This window comes from Cervus elaphus, chromosome 12 (genome assembly GCF_910594005.1).
Source record: "Cervus elaphus chromosome 12, mCerEla1.1, whole genome shotgun sequence".
NCBI lineage: Eukaryota > Metazoa > Chordata > Mammalia > Artiodactyla > Cervidae > Cervus > Cervus elaphus.
The window spans coordinates 41,583,431-41,600,291 of record NC_057826.1 but is presented as its reverse complement, the minus strand read 5'-3'; the positions used below and the strand labels follow the sequence as shown (position 1 = coordinate 41,600,291).

At 38.2% G+C, this 16,861-nt stretch overlaps 1 protein-coding gene across 3 annotated transcripts in view; it reads right to left on the bottom strand.

The window, feature by feature from the left end:
- The window catches only part of USP8 (ubiquitin specific peptidase 8), a 47,913-nt gene extending 33,428 nt beyond the window's left edge, over positions 1-14,485 (bottom strand). For 2 of the 3 annotated variants that reach the window (XM_043920966.1, XM_043920968.1), the window contains exons 1-2: positions 14,076-14,485; positions 1,756-1,924 (exon numbers count right to left, since the gene is read on the bottom strand). In XM_043920966.1, the coding sequence (XP_043776901.1) occupies positions 1,756-1,859 (104 nt within the window). In that variant the 5' untranslated portion in view covers positions 1,860-1,924; positions 14,076-14,485. Of the gene's footprint in view, positions 1-1,755; positions 1,925-11,839; positions 11,911-14,075 lie in introns of all 3 variants that reach the window. The other variant, XM_043920967.1, reaches the window with a different exon arrangement.
- Between the last annotated feature and the right edge of the window lie 2,376 nt (positions 14,486-16,861).

Below are 16,861 nucleotides of genomic sequence, written 5' to 3'. Positions count from 1 at the left end.
GGAGATTCTCTGAGTTTAGGAGTGGGTACAATAGCCTTTAGGTTTTTCCAAATTTCTTTTCACTATGATGCATGTAAATCTCATGAGCCCATACGTACCAGATCCAGCTGAGATGGCTGCAATGCCTCTGTGAGTCCAATGAACCAGCCACAAATCCTAAAAGGATTCTAGCATCTGCTAGACTGGTACTATGACATTGTAAGAATATGAGTTGTGGCGGTACATTTAGGAAGTTTTTCCAAGATACCACTTCCTATGGGGTCAGGGTCTTCCTAGAGCTAAAGCAGACATTGCTAAAAATGATTTATCTATTTTAAGATTAGATGAAGCTCTCCAAGAAAGCTTCAAGGTGGTTTTATCCTTCCCACTATTTCCTATTTGAAAATCATTCCAAGCGAGTTTAACAGAGCTACTTTCTCTATCACCCCATCAACACCAACTTGGCTCAAGAAGTAGGCCAGTCACTCTCTCATTCTTCCTACCCCTTCCCCACCCAAAAATCTTTTTGAAAGCCCATATTATCTTTAGTAATCTTTAAAGTATCAGTTCATTCTAGAATTTTCTTTCCTGACCTTCTTTAAAATTCTTACTATTCTGTCTTCATCCATGTTTTATTGGTATTTTCTTCCTATCTTGTTTATTTCCTCTAGAAAATGACTTATAAAGATGTCCCAGTGCAATCACAGGTTTAAGATGCCTCTTCACAGGTTCATTTAGAATCATATATATTATTTTTTAGAGCCTTATATTTATCTCCAGTCACAGAACACATGTCTTCCCCCAATTTCTAAAATCTGACTGCCTCAAGTGTAGGGTGTAAGGCTGCCAAGACCCACCTTTCTTTCTGAAACTCTCTCAACTCCGTAATAACATAGTTACATATGTCCAAATTGTCTCCTTTGTTGGTCAAAATAAATTCAGAAGAAAAGTTCCTCTACTGCCTCCTGTCCTTTACCAGAGATAAAACTATCAATAAGTTACAATTTTAGTGATACCCCATTTTAAGCTAAATAACTTCCAGTAAACATCAAAATACCCAGACTTCTCCATCTCTACTATGTTTTATCTCAGGGCAAATTCAGGAAGGTATCATCTCTAGCCTCTACTACAACATAGAGTTGACTTCAACATAGATCACATGTTCTCAAAAACAGAAACACAAAAAATATATCATTATGTTAAAAGTTCATGTCAAATTGGCACAAATACTGTGCTGAATACTGCATAAAAAAATACATATTTCTTCTTTTTTAATCAAAGAAAGACTATGCTAGAACCATATTTTATATGTGAGATATATAAGAATAAAAATGATCTTCAATTAAATACGTTTATACTGTTGCAAAGACATTAACTGTGGCTGAATGAGGTTTACAGAATCCTTGCAGACTTTACCTCTTAAACTTATGATGTGATATATTTGTCCAGAGAACAGATAATATGCATATTAGCAGAATATGTATATATTTTGCCAAGATAAAATTAAGAACTTCTCTAACTCATTTAATAAAATGGAAATGAATTAAAAGTTAATAGCTATCCCCCACGTTTCATAAGGTTATTTTATATCACTTTGCTTTTACAGAAGACCTAATTCAATACCTCTTTTTCAGGAACAGAAAGAAATTCAAAGGGGATTTTTGCTTTCATGAAAAAAGGTAATTGTTTCCTTTCTTTACACCATTTTGGCTTACCAAACACTTCATAATAGCGGATGATACATAAATATGACTCAAACTAGCAAAGTATACATACTTCTTAGTGCTTATTTTCTCTGGTTTAACTTCTGTCTTCTTATTGAGGTCTTTTAGTGAAGAACTGAGGTAGAGTTCTTTAGGAACTGAAGCCACGGCAGGCATGATGAATAATCTCTACTCTTCCACTTCAGCAGTGAATGGTGTACTTCATTAAAAGGAGTTCTTTCCTGAAACAAAGTGAACACAAATAATCCTAAATCCATCGACAGATGAATGGATGAAGAAGATATAGTACATATATACAATGGAATACTACTCAGCTATTAAAAGAATGAAACAATGCCATTTGTAGCAACATGAATGCAACTAGAGATTATTATACTAAGTGAAGTCAGTCAGAAAGAGAAAGACAAATATCATATTCTATCACTTATATGTGGAATCTAAAACATGGCACAATGGAACCTATCTAAAAGACAGAAACAGACTCACAGACATAAAGAACAGACTTGCGTTTGTTGGGGGGAAGGCACAGTAGAGAGGGTCGGGGGAGAGGGCTGGACTAGGAGTTTGGAGTTGGTGGGTGCGAAGTATTACATTTTGATAGGTAAACAACAAGGTCCTAATGCATAGCACAGGGAACTAAATTCAACATTCTGTGATAAACCATAATGGAAAAATATGTAAAAAGAATGTATAAAGTATATCTGTATAACTGAGTCACTTGGCTGTACGGCAGAGATCGGCACAACAACTGTAGATCAGTTTATACTTCAATTAAAAAAGAGGTAACTTTTTTCCTATCACTTATTTCCACAATCTTAATGCTCTTCATTCTATCAGTTTACTAGTATTAGATGAATGGACATCAATGAACACCGACTCCTATGATGCTGAGTAAGGTACAACTTAAGGGGGGAAAAGGGTTCTGCTCACCTATGTGAAACTCCAAAAGTACCCCAATTTGCTTTAATTCTAGTCACATTTTATATTAAATAATAATGCTTTCTCATTTCTTAATACTCATCCCTTCCAACCCTGTGCCACTAATCCACTCTTATTCACCAAACCTAGCTATTTTTTCTCTACAAGCCATTATCGTTATAATTTTTTATTTTTTTTCCACCTATACCATCTCTATGCATCTACAAACACAGATTTAATCAAGCACTTGAATTAGTAGTCTCAGACCTATGCATTTAGAAACAAAGATCTCATACATAAACATTTTCTACTCTGCTCCCCTCCCCCCACTGTGAATTCTATGTCTAAACCTATCAGTGATAGGGAAGAAAAAGCTCTGAACCACACTATAACTCCCAGATGGATTAATCACCATTAAATACATCCTTCTCCTTAGGTATCTAACTCATCAACAATGCATCACCAAAACAGCAAAGAGTATCCAATAAAGAATATGATAGGGATCCCTTGGATTTCCAGATAACATTGAGTGTCTTACCTCATAAAAAACATAATGCTACATGTTAAATTCACAAAGGATATATAAGACATGGCCCCTGACCTCCCAGGATAAACAGTTTAACTGGAGAACATTCCCTAACCCACTAACACCTCCTCAATCTCTGCTTATCCCCCTAAAGCTGAGTGAAAAATCATGAATACATACAACATGACACCTTTTGTATGAAGTTTTTTTTTTTAATCAAGTGTTCCTTTTTTTTTCCATTTATTAGTTGGAGGCTAATTACTTTACAATATTGTGGTGGTTTTTGCCATACATTGACATGAATCAGCCATGGATTTACATGTGTTCCCCATCCTGAACCCCCCTCCCACCTCCCTCCCCATCCCATCCCTCTGGGTCTTCCCAGTGCACCAGCCCTGAGCACTTGTCTCATGCATCCAACCTGGGCTGGTGATCTGTTTCACCCTTGATAGTATACTTGTTTCAATGCTATTCTCTCAGAACATCCCACCCTCGCCTTCTCCTACAGTTGTATGAAGTTTTAAAACAACTAGCAATACATTGCTTAAGGATAAAAATCAGATAAACCTATAAATAAAGGTAGGAACAATAAACATAAAATTCTATTTCTGGAAATGTAGAGACTATAATACACACACAGAGCTTCAGGGTTATCAGTAAAGTAAGGTTTTATTTCTCAAGTTGGGTGGTACATTCACAGATGCTCACAGATGATCATTTTACTTATGCATTTATTTAAGTACAATTGATTTACAATATTATATACTACAGGTGTACAATACAGTGATTCACAATTTTTAAAGGTTATATTCCATTTATAGTTACTATAAAATATTGGCTGTATTCCCCTGTGTTATATAATACATCCTGTAGCTCATTTTACATCTAATAGTTGGTGTGCTGTGCTCAGTCACTTCAGTCGAGTCCGACTCTTTGCGACCTCATGGACTATGAGCCACCAGCCTCCTCTGTCCATGAGATTCTCCAGGCAAGGATGCTGAAGTGGGTTGCTATGCCCTCCTCCAGGGGATCCTCCCAATCCAGGGATAGAACCTGAGTCTTTTATGTCTCCTGAACTGGCAGGTTGGTTCTTCTACAACTAGCGCCACCTGGGAAGCCCCTAATAGTTGGTACAGATGATTATTTTATTATCAGGCTTTTATAACATATAAAATGACATGTAATTTACTTAACATATTTATAAATTGTAAAGAAAGAAATTATATTAATATTCTATTAACAATGCAAATATGAATAAAACATCCAGCTGTATTAAAATATGAAAGGAATACCTAGACAGAGCTAAGTGAGGAAGTTATGGGCTAAAGAAGCAAATGTAAAACTTATGTTTGTAAGTACTCATTACAAAAATAAGACAGATTTGGAATAGAGTCTGATATGTAACATCACTGGACACAGCTTCCGCACGGTGTTGTGAGTGGGAGCAAGAGCACGATGTTAAGGAATAAAGAAGTGAAAGCAGACTAGCAGATGACTTTTTAAAACTGTCAATGAAAAGGAAAATGATGGGACACAGTAGTGCTTCAGAAACATAATTTCTTCTGAAACATAAGCAATGGTTGAGGAATAGTACTTTTGATTAAAGGAAAGCACACTAACGCCAAGAAACTAAGTTTCCAGGAAGGTGCTTAAGGAAAAATGAGGCCTTAGTGATGCTACAACAGAAGGTGACAGAGGGCAAGGAATGCTGACACTTGGACTGTTCAGGAGGACTAGAGGACAGAAGGGGCTTCCCTGGTAGCTCAGCTGGTAAAGAATCGCCTGCAATGTAGGAGACTCCGGTTCAATTCCTGCATCAGGAAGACCCCCTGGAGAAGGGATAGGCTACCCACTCCAGTACTCTTGGGCTTCCCTGGTGGCTCAGATGGTAAAGAATCTGCCTGCAATACAGGAGACCTGGATTTGATCCCTGGATTGGGAAGATCCCCTGGAGGAGGGCATGGCAACCCACTCTAGTATTCCTGCCTGGAGAATCCCCATGGACAGAGCAGCCTGGCGGGGGACAGTCCATAGAAAGTCGCAAAGAGTTGGACACGACTGAGCAACTAAGCACAGGAGGGGACAGAAAGTTGAGGGTAACAGAACTTATCCTGACATTTCTGCCCCCACCTAGCTCAGCTAGGATTTTAAGCTTCCTCAATCATAAGAAACATTTGCTCCCCTGAATACAGGCTAACTCTTGAAATATAATTTCCAAAAAGCCCAATGATTTTTCACTGGCAACACTAAGTGTCCTAAGATAAGGCTTAATGCCACAGACAGAGTAACTTGGCACCAGTCTGATAGTATCTGTTCTTCCAACTCTGTCCTATTTCTGGGTCATAAGGATTAGTGGTCTAGTCACAGAACACACATTCAAAAAGTCAGGTAGTCTATTTTGTCAATTCCTGACAATCAAGTTTCTTGGTTGGGAAAGAGAGCTATTTATTTGAACCTTCTAAGTTGAAGGTCGAGAATATGTCTCAGTCAAATCTGTTTCTCATGATTACCTTAAAAGCTTGGATCTTTGAAAGACAAAGAATATAAAAACTATATATGCTACCTAGGCAACTTAAAATAATAAACCACTAGCTATTTCAAAGTTAAATTCAATTCAAACATTCACAGATATTCTACCACAGAAGACACTGCTCCCAGGAACTCAAAAATTATATGCGATCCATTTCCTCACAAAGTTTAAAAACTAATGTGAAAGAGAAAGTTGTAGGCAGCGTTAATACAACATGTAACCATAAGTATCAAACTATAAAGTATAAATAATGTACAATTAAAAAAATTAAGAAGATCAAGTATAACCAGAGGGATCTTAGGAGACATCAAGCAGAGAAGGCTTTTTGATAGAGATGAGAAAGAGTATGAGGAAAAAGTCAAAAAAGTGAAGAACATCTTTGGGAACTAGACAGTATACAGAATGAACAAGGATTTGCTAGTCAGTGAAGGCTTGAAAAATAGTCTAGAAACAGATAAATGGAAGGCTGTGAATGTCACATTAAAGCATTTACTTTTTTTCTAAAGGTAAGAGAGACATAAGCAGGATCTAAGAACAGTTACATGATCCAAACAGTCCAAGGTTAGCCTTTAAAAGACTAGTGATAAGGAAGACATTAGTTACCCATTGTAATGATCCTAAGGAAAGATGATGAAGGTCAGAACTAGGGCAGCAGAGATGGGACGGAGGAGGCAGATAAACATCAGAGACACCAAAAAGGTGTCTCTTTGACTGAGACATATTCTTGACAGAACTTGACAACTGATTAGACACACAGAGGCAAAGTACAGGGATAAGATTGTGATGTCATCAAAGTTTTTAATGAGGATTTCTAGGAGAAAGGTTGTGCTTTTTTTAAGTTATCTTTTCTGTCCTTATTTGATTTTTGAGAACAGCTGAGATAGAGAACAACTTTCTCTGATGATGTCAGAGGATCACAACTGTTTCCATTTTCATTCATTAAGTTATAAGTTATACTGTCAAATACTTGCCTAGTGTTAAAAACACGTCCAGCATTGCCTTAATTTCTATTTCAGCCTCTACAATCACATATACTTCAGGAGAAGTCAAACCACAAGGTAAAGGGTATTTTTCCCTAATTGAATGAGAAAGCAAAGAAGAATACAAATCCAACTTAAATGCATGTAAACTTTAATGAATTTTATTTTTGATAAGTCATTCTGCTGCATTTTGCCATTAAAGAAATTTCAAAACAGAATGACATAAAATAACTCAAGGCCAGAATAACTGAATGGATTTACAATTTCTTACTTTGGCTGCAATAGTAAAAACAAACCCACTGATACTTACAATAGGAATGAATGTTCAATAACTACAGAACTCAAGTAATTTTAAAATCTGCTTGTTTAGCTCTAGAACTAAATACAACATATAACCCAAGAAAACTATGTACACTTCAAAAAAAATGAAATAAATATGTGTAAGAAAAAAGGTCTTCTAAAACAAAAAAAAATGCTTAAGAGGTGTAAACCTGACAAAGATTAAGGACTCCAGCTTAATCAAACAGCAATGCTCCAAAAATGAAATCCAGGCAGTACTGAAAATGAGTTGATAATAGGGAGAAAATGGAAGGCATATATACCCCCCTCTTTCCTTTTGACATCTTTCTGATCCTTCCAAAGAGAATTAGAGATTAGATGACTTAAACCACAGAGTAAAGACTAAAAAATAAAAAAAGTAACTACTGAGGTTTCTGGTCATGCAGACTGGTCAAGATACCTGAACCACGGCTTCACACCAGTTACTGCCAAGGTTGCTGGCAAGACTGAAAGGAAAGCAAAGTTTGTCTTCATTGGCCATCCATCATCTCATCTTCCCCCATCTCTGGCCTTCAGACAGCAACAGTATTCACGACATCATCTGACTGTCTTAAATTTCATATAATCCATTCAACACCCTTCCAATTAAAATGCCCAGACAAGTGAGTACTGATGAAATAATCTGTTTCAAAGCAATACTTGAGGGCTGAACTCTTTCAAGAATTAAATCACTGCTAAAAAACAACAAAACTTATAGTATTTTCTGAGTATTTACTGCGTGTCCAGTGACAAGCACAGTGTTTTAAAAAATCAATTTAGAAGGTCACAATCATCATTAAAAAACAAACAAACTCTAAATCCTAAAGAGAAAATATCAGAGCATGTCACACATAGTAAGGTTAAGAATTGTTTCATGAAATTTTAGCTTAGGCTATGCGTACCTGTGTATGCACCTATAGAGCACTGGGTAGAAACATGAAATGTATTTATTTCTTACTATAGGTTACAACTGAAAAAGTGAAGAAGTCCTACAGAGCAATGCTATACTCCAAGTGTGGGCTACAGACCAGTGCTGGTTGAGGAATTGCTGGTTACCAGTCTGTGATAAAATAAGCTTATAACAGAATGTAAACCAATTAAACACACTGAATTTTTCATAGTAGCAAGACTTTCTTTAGGAGGAAAGCAGTGTACTCATTTATATTCTAGTACAAGCTGCAAGCCTGCAACAGAGACTGGCTACTTTGAGTAACTGCCCTAGGGGGGCAGAGAATACCACAGGGCTTCCGGTCAAAGACATCTTGGTCTAGTTACCAAGACCAAACTAACGCTCACTAAATAATAAGCCAAGAAATAATTCCTACAATATACATTTATATATATATGTGTGTATGTATGTGTGTGTGTGTGTGTGTATAATTGCACAAATACATTAACTCCATTCACTAGGAAGTAAAAAGGAGGGAAAAATTCAGTGTAACTTGGGGCGAGCAGGGAGCTTCTTCCAGCCCAGACTGTACTCTTTTGTGCTGATCCTTCGTCCTTCAAAAACCAATTTAAGGGAAGTCTCTGAAGGTCCAGTGGATAAGATTCTATACTTCCAGTGCAGGGGACACAAGTTCGATCCCTCCTCAGGGAACTAAGATCCCACATGCCGCAATGTGCGGCCAAAACAACAACCACCACAACAACTTAAGTTTCACCTCTTCCATCCTTGACGGTCCCAGATCTGGAGTTTATTTCTTGGCCTAAATCCTATACTATTTGTTATCTGTATCATTCCTTCAGTACAGAATTTGGACCAGATGACAAGTGTGAATACACTTTAAGTTACTCATACCTCATAAGCATGCAGTCTCATGATGCTGTGATGAAAGACAGCCACCTGCCCTAAGGATAGGAGTTAGCTATGCATAGAGTCAGAAAGGAGGGCATGCAGAGAGGAAATCAACACAAACAAAGACACAAAGAGAGGAATCAGTATAGGAAAGTAGTGAGAAAAATAAAGAATATAATAGGGATTATTAGGAAATAATCAATTAGATCAAGGGATCACACTTACTCGTCTTTACAAGTCATTACTCTAACATGCTAGATCTCTAACAACTATTTCAGTAGTCCTTAGATTCAACCCTTAGTAACTGCTGGCTAGCAATGATAAATTCTATTAGGTAAAGTGACAGAGTTATATGATGGAGAACTTTTGAAGCCACCCAAAATTATCTATATTTAATTCAGCACACACTAAGAAGCCAGACCTTCCTTGAAAGGAAAATAGTACTTCTGCGCAGGTCAAAGTGGGGATATGTAAGACAGATTTGAAGGAAACAGAACAGGCCATGGAAAAAAGAACATTAAAAAGGTAGAAACATGCTTTGACTGAAACAGTATTTTCTCTCTTAAGTGTATGCTGCTGCTGCTGCTGCTAAGTTATTTCAGTCGTGTCCGACTCTGTGCGATCCCATAGACGGCAGCCCACCAGGCTCCGCTGTCCCTGGGATTCTCCAGGCAAGAACACTGGAGTGGGTTGCCATTTCCTTCTCCAATGCATGAAAATGAAAAGTGAAAGTGAAGTCGCTCAGTGTGTCTGACTCTTTGTGACCCCATGGACTGCAACCCACCAGGCTCTTCCATCCATGGGATTTTCCAGGCAAGAGTACTGGAGTGGGTTGCCATTGCCTTCTCCGTCTTAAGTGTATTCACACACACATTTTCAAACCCTGAGAAGTGGGAACAATGGTAGTGCTATTAACAAAAAAAAAGAATATAAACTGACCAGTGTACAGCAGCATTTCTCAACTTGGGCACTACTCACATGTTGGGCTGAATAATCCTTTGCTGTGGGGCTGCCCTGCACATTGTAGGAGGTGTAGCAGCATCCCTGGCCTCTACCCACTAGATGCCGGTACTATCCACATTTCTCCAGTTGTGACAACCGAAAATGCTTCCTGACTGACAAATGTCCGGGATGAGGGGGTGGGAGGCAAAACTAACCCCATATAAGAACCACTGATTTACAAAAAAAAATGTGAACATGTTAAGTATATGAAAAAGAAATAACATCTAAAAAAAGATGCCCTGATAGAGATGTAAATTCATAATTAGATATCAAGTTTACAGAAAGACCAAATAGATATTAAATCAACTATTACGGCATTAATATTAACTTTCATAATCCCTATTGTTCTGGGAGATAACAAAGTATTGACATTGAAATAACAGGTTATCTAGGATAGTTTAAAATAATTCTATTCTCTTCACTTTTATGTATATTTTAAAACTTCTAAAATAGTTTTAAAAACATAAACCGTCATTCACACTAGTAACTAACATCAGGAGAATGAATCACTAAGGAAATGAGATCTTGTTTCTCTACAGCTAACAAGATACCAGAAGGGCTTGAACTTGGAGAATTCCAAAGTTGCAAAGTTTTTATACTGCTATAAAGAAAAACAGTAAAATAACTAGCCTTAGCTCTGAAGAGTAACTAAAAACTGGCTTCAATTTGGTAAACATGTAGAATATAAACTGCAGGGCTGGGAGCCAGAGAGAATACAAAGAATATACCTCCTAATGTAGTTTCTACCTCTTAAGATGAAAGATAAGTACACAATGGTAATACAAAGCAACGTACTCTAATATAGGCATTAACATACCATGCCAAACATTTTTTGGTTTTATTAAGAAGGATCATTCCTAGAAAAAAGACAAGGGTAACTGTTTTACACAACAAATAGTGTCTTTCTACATATGTAACCTTGCTCCATTTCTTATCTCTTCTCTCTCTTTATCTCTTCAATTTTTCTTAGCAGATGCCAAATGGATGAGCTGGGAACCCAACTGTACTTAGTAAGTACCAGGAAAAAAGCTATGGTTTGCAACCCTAGCTGTATATTAGAATCACCCACAGAACTCAAAAAAAATACTGATGCCCAGAGTTCATTCCTAAATAGTTCAATTAGAATCTGAGTGAGATTGGAACATAAGAATTTTTATAAAGCTCCTCAGGTTAATTCTAACATACACTCAAGACAGAGAACCATGAGCACAAAGAATGGATATAAGTATGTTACTAGAAGCAATAAAACAGTCTGAAGATGACAATTGGTTTTCAGCTGAAATCAACATCTTAAGTTATATCATTCCCAACCTACCAAAAATTATGAGAAATCATTTTTATTTTTAATATTTTATAATTAAAAAACTAAAATAAAACCTCCAGGATTCCTATACCCACAGCTTTTTGTTTTGAAATTGATATTATAATGTATAATAATTTCATTTCATGACATTAGAAAGACATCAGGACAAATATATGATATCACTTACATGTGGAATCTAAAATAATAATATAGATGAACTTATTTACAAAACAGAAATAGACTCATAGACATAGAAAACAAGCGTATGGTCACCAAAGGGGAAAGGGAGTAGGGAGGGATAAATTGGGAATTAACAGACACACACTACTATATGTAAAATGAATAAACAATGAGGACCTACTGTATAACACAGTAAAGATACTCTCTATCTTTAAATATCCTGTAATGCCAAAGAATCTGAAAAAGTATATATATACGTATATGACTGAATCACTTACTGCACACCTAAAACATTATAAATGAACTATACTTCAATTTAAAAAAAGACATGCAGGTTCACATCATTATTGGTACATTTCAGATAATTTAGTATTATGAAAGACTAAACTGTAATGTGTTAAAGAGACAGAGTTTAGCTCTCTCAGCACTAACTTTATTCACTATACATGAGTACTGTGTTACTTGAATTAGTATGGTTATAAATATGTAATTCCAAAATAAGTTTAATATAACATTTCATCATTTACTAATAAATTCTGTGTTATGAAAGCACTACAAGTCTTAACTTCATTTCCACTTACTATCATATGACTCTGGGCAAATTCCTTAAATCCTCCAGTGCCACCAGTGCCATTGCTCAGTTTCTTTTCATCTGCAAAATGGAAATAATCCATCTGCTTCTATAAAGTTTTCAGGGGTATCAAATGAAAAAATGTTTACAAAAAGTGCTCCGAAAATTAAAATGTGCCATGAGACGGCTAAAAAAAAAAATCAGCAGTGGAACTTACTCTGCATCTACTATTATATCTAAATATTAGTCTAACACAACCTTGTCAACAAAATTATGGTACGCTAAAGATGGCCACAAGTTATTATCAGCACTTATTCAAAAGTTTATTATATGGTGGAGAGAGGACTCTAACTGCTCTAATGAATAGAGAATGTTGGAAGTAATGCTGTGCCAATTTCTGGGTCCAGGCTTTAAAAGAAGCTTCCACTTCCTTCAAACACTTGCTCTTGGAACTCAGCCTCTATGCTGTGCTATGTCCAAGACACATGAAGAGGCTATATTGCAGGCACTCTAGTCAACATCTCAGCTGAACTCTCAGCCAACATCAACTGCCATTCATGGGAATGAGCCATCCTGGATGTTCTGCCCAGCTGAGTTTTCAGAGGACTCCAATCCTAGCTGGATATTGGACTACAAATACAAGAAACCTTCATTGGGAAGCAACCAGCTGAATCCAGTTGGCCCAAGAAACATGAGATAATAAACTGTAGCTTTAAGCTACTTTGTTTTAGAGTGAAGTGTTATGTAGCAATAGGCAACTGGGACAATAACCAAGATTAAAACAAAAAAGACTCAATAATGTTTAACTTACTAGCACCTCATATTTAATGAACACCTTTTCCCTTTCATCTCTATAAAAATATTTTCATGTTCATAATAAAATATAATGTTCATAATAAAATACCAGACATTTTATGGAAAAAAATCTGATGTACTGACTCTTCTACTTTACAAAAACCATCCTGGTTCTTTCCTATTATGTTCATACTAATAAACAAAAGACCATAACAACTGACAAAGTTCAAGTAAATATATTAAAAAATTAAATTCTAGAAAGACATCCTTAAAGTATTTTCGTTTTTCTCATACATTGTTTTCTCAAAAACTACAATGCATACCTATGTGCAATTAGTATGTATTTATGTCATTAGTGACAGGTTGTGTCCTTACTATCTAATTTAAAAGATGCACCTAATGTGTCACAAGAAATGGAATACGTATTTCAACGTTAGAAACATAGCACAACCTACCAAAAACCTTTCAGACAGATTAGACCAGTATTCTGGAATCATGAGAAACGATCTAAATTCATCGTGGAAGACATTCAACAATGAATCTTAAACAGAATCTGTTGAAATGCAAAATCTGCTTACATAGCAAAGCCACAGAAAAAGCCTACAAGTGGAACACTTCCCTAACAAAGACCACTGGGCATTTATCATGGCTGCAGTAGAAAGTATACAAAAATTAGGATGCTTGCAGGTTTAGAGAGAGTAAAATCTTTATTTCGGCATCCCCTATAGTTGAAACCCTCAGGGCTCTTAACAAGTATTAAATTCCTTAGATTCTTCAACACCTCTGTCTTCAGGTAAATATTTTGTTAGTGATTAACGGCCTTGTTTCAAGGTCACAAAATGAACTGGAGAGAAGAAATAAACCAAGAAGTGTGACCTGAAGCTTTATGTATAAACTCAGGGTTCTAATAATTTCCAAGGTGGAGTGGAGGTGAAATTAACTTATCCCACAACTCCAGGAGAGAGGGCACATTTTAGGAAAGAAAAGCTTTTATTTGGGGAAGTCACAGTTTTAGATCTGATGCGCTCATAGTTTCTTTAAACGCATATTTGAACTTCACTAAAAGCAAGTTTGACTGGATCAGAAGACGGACTGAAAAACACTCAGAGGTTGTATTAAGGCCTGGGGATGAAGCTCGACAGCAAGTAAATCCGAGAACGGAGGCAAGAGGAAGGAGGTCAAAGTCGGTCTGACTGTCCAAGATGATGGAAGAATGGTCAAGGCCACCTTCTGAACCCGGAAAACCTGAGCCCACGCGGAACTCGCTGGGCAACCCTAGGTGGACAGCAGGAAAGACTCGAGGTTGGGCCCTTCCTCCAAAAGCCGACTGTCCCACCCCTCTCCGAGGACAGAGCTTGTCTCCCGGGTGATCAGCAGCTGGTGTAAGGTAAGGGGCTTCGCTGCGGTCGGATTCCCAAGGATCAAAGGCCAGGACCCAACCCCACACTCACCTTGGAGCCCGGCGCACTTCACTAACGCCGGCCTCCTCGCCAAAGGCCCATCTCCCACCAACTCGAGGAAGAATCGCTATCCGGACGGAAGCCAGCCCAGCTCATCCCCGATTCCCAATTTGCACTGCGTTGCGACGCGTCGCGTATCTGACGTCACGTTGCGCGCGCGCGCCCTTGACTATTTGCTCCTCCCCAGTTCCATCTTTGCCTGTGGGAGCTTCGCCTGAGGGCCGAGGAAGGCTGAGGAGGACGGTTTCGCTGGACTGTCTGAGTAGTGCTCAGTCTACGCTTAGTTGGAGCGAGCTTGTCCGCCAGTCCCCCGCGCCCTGCATTTCTCAGACTTAGTTCTGTCACCGTGGTGTTAACTCTCAACCTGGGCCTTGCAGCGGAGGAGGCAGGGCTGCCCTTAACGCTATGCTTATTTTTCTCCAAGTTGGAGGCTTAAGGCTGACTAGAAAGGGGATGTGAATCTCAAATTTTGACCAAAAGTTTAACATTCTCCGAAGCCACGCCTCTGGTAAGAGAAGAATGGATACGGTTCTAAAGCATATTATATATGCGCATACACAGTTAAAAAGCCCAGTCTTACAAAAACAAAACGAGCGATCCGAACTTTGTCGTGAGGTGATTCTTTATAGGTGATTGAATGCTCCGGTTATATGTAAAATAAAGTAGCTTGGATGGAGTGATAGGCCATGGTCACTTAAGTCCTCAGGGACAATCCAAGTGTCTCATGGATGGAAAAGCTGGAAGGTGAGGTCTATCTACTAAGTGCGTTAAGTAAAGTGAAGTGAAGTCGCTCAGTCGTGTCCGACTCTGCGACACCATGGGCTGTAGCCCACCAGGCTTCTCCGTCCATGGGATTTTCCAGGCAAGAATACTGGAGTGGGTTGCTATTTTCTTCTCCAGGGGATCTTCCCAACCCAGAGATCGAACCCAGGTCTCCCGCATTGCAGGCAGAAGCTTTAACCCTCTGAGCCACCAAGGGTGTGCCAAATAGTTGTTCAATAAATTCGTAATGAATAAATGAAAGCAACTAGTCCAATAGTGTTTCACACATAGTAGTCTTTCCATTGGGCTTCCCAGGTGGCTCAGTGGTAAATAATCTGCTTGTTGATGCAGTAGATCTGAGTTTGGTGCCTTGGTCAGGAAAATCCCCTGCAGGAGGAAATGGCAACCCTCTCCAGTATTCTTTCCTGGAAAATTCCATGGACAGAGGAGCCTGGTGGCCTATAGACCATGAGATCACAAAAAGTTGGACACTGGAAGACTGAGCATACACAAACACACAGTCTTTCCATTAATGTTAATTTGCTTTCCTTTGCAGTGAAATATCTGCAAAAATACAGTACTTCTTTTATATCAAAGATATATACTGTTTTCCCAAAAGATTAAAATTGATAAAATATAAGCTATACTTTATTACTGGAGACTACTAACTAGGAAGCCTTAGCAAATTTTTCATAACTGAGGGAGAAAATTGCATATACCTTTGACAGTGGACCTTAAGAAAGTAAATTGGTTGTTGGTTGTTTGGTTTTTTGGGGTCAGGGTGGGAGGGGGGAGCATCTGTTGAGCATTCTGATGAATTTGAGTATGCTAATAATCCAGAGTTGAGTTCAGGAGTAGGAACCAAACAAAGATAGAGGAAGAATTTGGATTTCGCTGAAGACAATCTGGGAGACAGGACCTCATAATATAAGGTGATGAAGAAAGGGAGATGCCCATAAGAATGAAACAACCAATGAAAAGAGTCTCCTATGGTGGGATGACAGAAAGATTTTTAAAATAGGACTCTTTAACATCCACCTAAAGTTATTTTTGCTGCTCTGATTTAGTCTTCCCAATCCTGACCCCACCCTCCCAGTAGGTAGAATTCCTCAACTTCCCTAAAACATCAGTCAAGTTTGCTAAAATGCAAGTCATTTGCTTGAGTTCCCACATGTGGGTCAACAGGAGTGGGAGAGAAACAATGTACAAGATGACAAGATGATTCCAAAACTGAACTGAGTTGGTGAAAGCAGGAAGAAACAAGAACATTCCTGGGAAACTCCAAGAAATCTGGGGACAGGCTCTGGACTTTTTATTTATTTATTTATTTACTTCTGTTAGTGGAACAAGAGTTCCTAAGGAGCAGGGTTACCTAGATGAAACTATGCTTACTAAATGGAATTATAATCCCTAACTCCTGTTCAAATGTGTACTGTAACAAACCAGACAGCAGTATCTATGGTGCCCAGGATCTAAACAATTGTCACTAGCTGTTTAGAAGACATAGCCTGTATTTAACCATAGCTTTGATTCCCAGGCCATCTAGCAAAAGCAGCAGTCCGAAACGTACTGAACCTGACTAATCCTCCATCTATTCAAGAGTTATCTACTGACTATAGGTACTATGCCATGGGTTATTTTATTTTATTTATAGTGTTTCTTTTTTTGTTTCTCTGTTTTTGGCTGTGCTGGGTTTTCGTTGCTGTGGGAGTTTTTCTCTCATTTCAATGTGCAGGCTTCTCATTGCAGTGGCTTCTCTTGTTGCCGAGCACAAGCTCTAGGGCATGCAGTTTTCAGTAGCTGCAGCATGTGGGCTCACTAGTTTTGGTGCCCAGGCTCTAGAGCACAAGCAATAGTTGTGCACAGGCCCAGTTGCTCTGCGGCCTGTGGGATCTTCCCAGATCAGAGGTTGAACCTGTGTCTCCTGTACTGACAGGTAGATTTCCTTACCACTGAACCTCCAGAGAAGCCCCAGGGATTGTTTTAGACTTAGGTTATAAAGTCCCTCTTCAACA